The following is a 4,806-nucleotide window of genomic DNA, read 5'->3' on the forward strand; positions in this document are numbered from 1 at the left end:
TAATCTTTAATTAATGTGAATATTAAATAATATGTAGATATTATTGTTGCAACATATCAATGACGTTAACAATGCACCACTTCTAAGAATGTATTTTAATTAGTATCAAGATTATTAATGATTGAAAAATGTAATGTGATCAATTCTAATAAATAATCTATTTTTAAAATATCACACATTAAAAATGTCATGACTTTTCTTTTAATATAATATAGATTAACCATATTTCTCAAAGACATATATTTGGACATGCCAGAGAAGTATGAGAGACGACAAATTAAACATGCTTACTTGTTATACTTACATTGTTTGGTGAAAATAACGAAATTTTAACTTTGAAAATTATGCTATTGGAATTTATAATAATGTGATTTTGGTGCATTTCAAAAACCTCCGATATCGCCAGCCCGCATTTGAAGATATTTAGCCACTTTCTTAGTGGTCTCGCACTACAAGAAAACAGATATTTAACGAGGACCAATTTCCTCGTTAATTCCTCGTAAAAGGAAGTTTACGAGGAATTAACGAGGAAATGAGTTTCGTCGTTTATCGTCCGTCGTAACACACATTTCGTCGCCATTTCCTCGTAAAGTAGCGAGTCAACCATTTCCTCGTAAAGACAAAGTAAACATTTCGTCGTAAGTTCCTCGCCGCATTTCCTCGTAAAATCCTCGCGGCCATTCCTCGTAAAAACCACGCGATGCATTCGTCGTTACTTACACGTAATTTCCTTGAAATGAAATCCTCGTAAATTTGATGTAACTTCCTTGGAATATTTTCCTCGTAAACTCCACGTAGATTCCGTGAAAAGCTTTCCTCGTAAATACCTCGTAAAATATTCCTCGTAAATTCCTCGGTTAGCTTTCGACGCAAATAACTCGTATATTGCGAATTTTCGTATTAATAAATAATATTGATAAATTTAATAACTATTAATTTAATTTAATAAAAATATTTAAATATTTGTGGTTTATAAATAAATTTTAAATAAAATTCAAATGCAACAAAATATTTTATATATAAATAAGTTTTGGATTTTATAATACATAAACCGAAAAAAAAAACTAAGGCTCGTTCATCGCCTCGTAGAATTCCTCGCTCCTCCTCGTAACATCCTCCTCGTCATGTGTGCCCGATGACTCGCCTGGAATGGGATTTTGTTGTTTCATTGTTAAAAAATATATCTAACGAACATAAATTCCGTAAACCTATCTAAATTCCCTAAACTAACCACCTAATATACTAAACTAATTATGGAGAGCGAGGAAATTACCATTTCGAAAGAGAGAGGAATGGGAGAGGAGTTGGAGAGGAAATGGGGAGGAATTGGAGAGGAAGTTGGGACGAATGGAGAGTGTGAGGTTTGGGTTGTATATATAATTTACGAAGGCGTCGCAATTTCCTCGTAGTTTTACGAGGAATTAAAGAGGCCCGTCTTTTATTTCCTCGTAAAATCCTCGTAAACTTACGAGGAAATTGCGAGGCCCGTCCCAAATCCAACGACGAATAAGCGAGGCCCGTGTTTCTGGTCCTCGTAAATGCCTCGTAAATTACGAGTTTTTAACGAGGTAAATTTCTAAACCTCTAAAATCAGAAACCCCAAACCCTAAACCCCATCTTTCTTATATTCTACTTCATATATTACAAACATATCTTCCTTTTAACCTCAATATCTTCTTAACATTTCAAAACTCAAAATTTAAAACCACAATTCTTTAACTTCTAATATCAATCTCTTCTTTCTAATATAAACTTATACAAAATCAAATTATTTATTTAAATTTTCTATTTTGCAACAAAAATATAATCTTGAAGATTTGAAAATATAATCTTCTTAACATTTCAAAACTCAAAATTTAAAACCACAATTCTTTAACTTCTAATATAACTTACGAAGGCGTCGCAATTTCCTCGTAGCTTTACGAGGAATTAAAGAGGCCCGTCTTTTATTTCCTCGTAAAATCCTCGTAAACTTACGAGGAAATTGCAAGGCCCGTCCCAAATCCAACGACGAATAAGCGAGGCCCGTCTTTCTGGTCCTCGTAAATGCCTCGTAAATTACGAGTTTTTAACAAGGTAAATTTCTAAACCTCTAAAATCAGAAACCCCAAACCCTAAACCCTATCTTTCTTATATTCTACTTCATATATTACAAACAAATCTTCCTTTTAACCTCAATATCTTCTTAACATTTCAAAACTCAAAATTTAAAACCACAATTCTTTAACTTCTAATATCAATCTCTTCTTTCTAATATAAACTTATACAAAATCAAATTATTTATTTAAATTTTCTATTTTACAACAAAAATATAATCTTTTGAAGATTTGAAAATATAATCTTCTTAACATTTCAAAACTCAAAATTTAAAACCACAATTCTTTAACTTCTAATATCAATCTCTTCTTTCTAATATAAACTTATACAAAATCAAATTATTTATTTTGCAACAAAAATATAATCTTTTGAAGATTTGAAAATATAATCTTTTGAAAATTATAAAATTATTAATGGGTTTGGAGTTTAGGATTTAGACAAAATAGAAGAAATATGGGGTTTGGGGGTTTAGGGTTTAGGGGTTTAGACAAAATATCCCGTTAAAACCTCGTAAACCCACGAGGAAATTACGAGGAAATAAAAGACGGGCCTCGGTAATTCCACGTAAGCTTACGAGGCCTTTACGACGATTTTGTCTTACGTGGAATTAACGAGGCCCGCATTTTTATTTTTTCTTTTTTTCGTCGTTATTTCCTCGTTAACTACGAGGAATTAACGAGGTATGCTTTCTAAACGCCTATAATCTAAAACCCCAAACCACAAACACCATCTTTCTTATCTTCTACTCTTCATTCCAAACCTCAAACCTCAATATTTGTTATTTTTCATTCCAAACCTCAAACCTCAATATTTTTTTTTCCATTCTAAACACCAAATTCTTATAATCTCAATCATTCTAAAAAAAACGTGCTTTAGTATTCCTCGTTAAAGTCACGTAAAACATTTCCTCGTAAAGAAGACGCGAATTTACGTTGTTTTTACGAGGAAACGCTATTTCCTCATTTCCTCGTAAAGATGAAGCAAGCTTTACGTAGTTTTAACGAGGAAAGAGAATTTCCTCGTTAAAACCACGTAACATTACGTTGTTTTAACGAGGAAATGTTTTCTTCGTTACTTTACGAGGAAATAACGACGTTTTATTCTTTCTTTGTAATTTCCTCGTAAAGTCGACGTAATTTTACGAGGATTTTATTTCCTCGTTAATTTTCCTCGCCAAAGTGCTGTTTTCTTGTAGTGTCGACAGTTAACCGGCGAACGTACGAAGACAGCAGTGGCAGATCCCAAGGAGAAGCAGGCCTAAAAGTCTGGAACACTTTAACCTTGGACGCAGTTAATCCTTTTCCACCACTACATTTTCTGTATTCTTCTTGACTCTTTGGCTTCATGTGCTTGCACAAGCGTTCTGCATCAACATACACTGGCTCCACTGTATACCAACCCTCGAACGATTCCATTGACCTTATTCCATTTTGCTGTTTCATGTAGTGCACCTACCCACAATAAGCAGGAGAAACCCTAAATGAAATTTTCCAAGACTTGGAACAAAAACATTGATTCTCGTGAGAGATTGAGAGACATTTCTCACGTCAAGTTTGTTTGGGTATTCGAGGACATTTAGACGTATTGGGATAGTTCCTGACAAGAAAAGGAAGTTCCATGCCAACTCTTTCTCAACCTCCACGTCCAGCATACTCCCTTGATCACCTACATCCTTCTCTTGTTTAACTTTTCTTGATACGGATTTCTTCAGAAGAAAAAAAACCCCACACTCTAAAATATTGCCGTTCTTCTATTATCTTTGTTACAATTTTATAATGATAAGTTAAAGAAATAAACCAGAAGTGGGCGGCCTTTGATTTCTCTGGAGTATGCTATGTTGTCTTCATTAGTTAAAAAGCCGTAAGCTGCTTGAGGTGGCAATCCTAATGTAAATTCCATTTTCATATAGGAAATGCCAGAATTATGGTCTGTACGCACCTTCTAATATAGAAAAATACAAATGAAATTATGGATCTTTGTTTCTTAGCTCTATATATAGAGGCAAATGTTTTGTAATATTGTTAGCTGATTTGATCTTACCTTCACGGTAGGAGGAGTTTCGTGATATTGTTCCTTCTTATTTGCATCTCTCCATAGTTTTAATTGCTCCTTCAACTCATTTCTCTCCTCGTGAGTTTTTGGCTGTGCCATTGGCTTGGATTTAACATTTTCTTCAGATTTTGTAGGATGTTGTGTGTTCTGACTGATCCAGGCACCAAACTCGGGGAATATACCCATTTTACTCCCTGAAAATATAGCCCCCCAAAGAGATAATTGACTTACCGGGACCGGGAGAAAAGTTCAACAGGACAAAATCATGTATTGTATATACTATATGGTTTCAGGGACCTTAGAAAAATTTTAAATTCAGACGATCGAACACATATATAACTGAAAGAATAGAAAAGGTGAAGTGTACCTTACGTTAACGTACCACCGAGTAAAAATGAAACATATCAAGACAGCTAAAGTCTCGTGACTTCTTTCTTGACGTACAAGCGAGAGCTACAAGAATATTGAACACTACCACTAGGTTACTTGCCAGGAGACGTGTCCAGAAATTTATGGAACGTATGTTAAGACCCTGCGAATCAATGGGCTGATACATTTAACACAAAGATAACAGCCAGACTTAACAATATCGAGACAACACTGCCTGGTGGCAGTCTGGTGCTAAATTTGGCTACGTATACAATTATAATTCTAGTC

General features: G+C 34.2%; 1 protein-coding gene and 1 long non-coding RNA gene across 2 annotated transcripts; both read right to left on the reverse strand.

Annotated features, from left to right (window-relative positions):
• Positions 1 to 992: 992 nt before the first annotated feature.
• On the reverse strand, positions 993 to 3,288 carry LOC130495472 (uncharacterized). Its single transcript, XR_008934746.1, has 2 exons — positions 1,274 to 3,288; positions 993 to 1,144 (listed from the first exon to the last, which is right to left on the reverse strand). It is a non-coding gene; the product is annotated as an uncharacterized LOC130495472 (long non-coding RNA).
• A 5-nt stretch (positions 3,289 to 3,293) lies between these two features.
• On the reverse strand, positions 3,294 to 4,444 carry LOC108846063 (uncharacterized; the record flags this gene model as incomplete). Its single annotated transcript, XM_056989799.1, has 4 exons — positions 4,138 to 4,444; positions 3,895 to 4,038; positions 3,644 to 3,802; positions 3,294 to 3,548 (listed from the first exon to the last, which is right to left on the reverse strand). Coding segments are annotated over exons 1-4 (756 nt in total), but the record flags the coding sequence as incomplete, so codon positions are not given.
• Between the last annotated feature and the right edge of the window lie 362 nt (positions 4,445 to 4,806).

Source organism: Raphanus sativus, chromosome 1 (genome assembly GCF_000801105.2).
Source record: "Raphanus sativus cultivar WK10039 chromosome 1, ASM80110v3, whole genome shotgun sequence".
Lineage (NCBI taxonomy): Eukaryota > Viridiplantae > Streptophyta > Magnoliopsida > Brassicales > Brassicaceae > Raphanus > Raphanus sativus.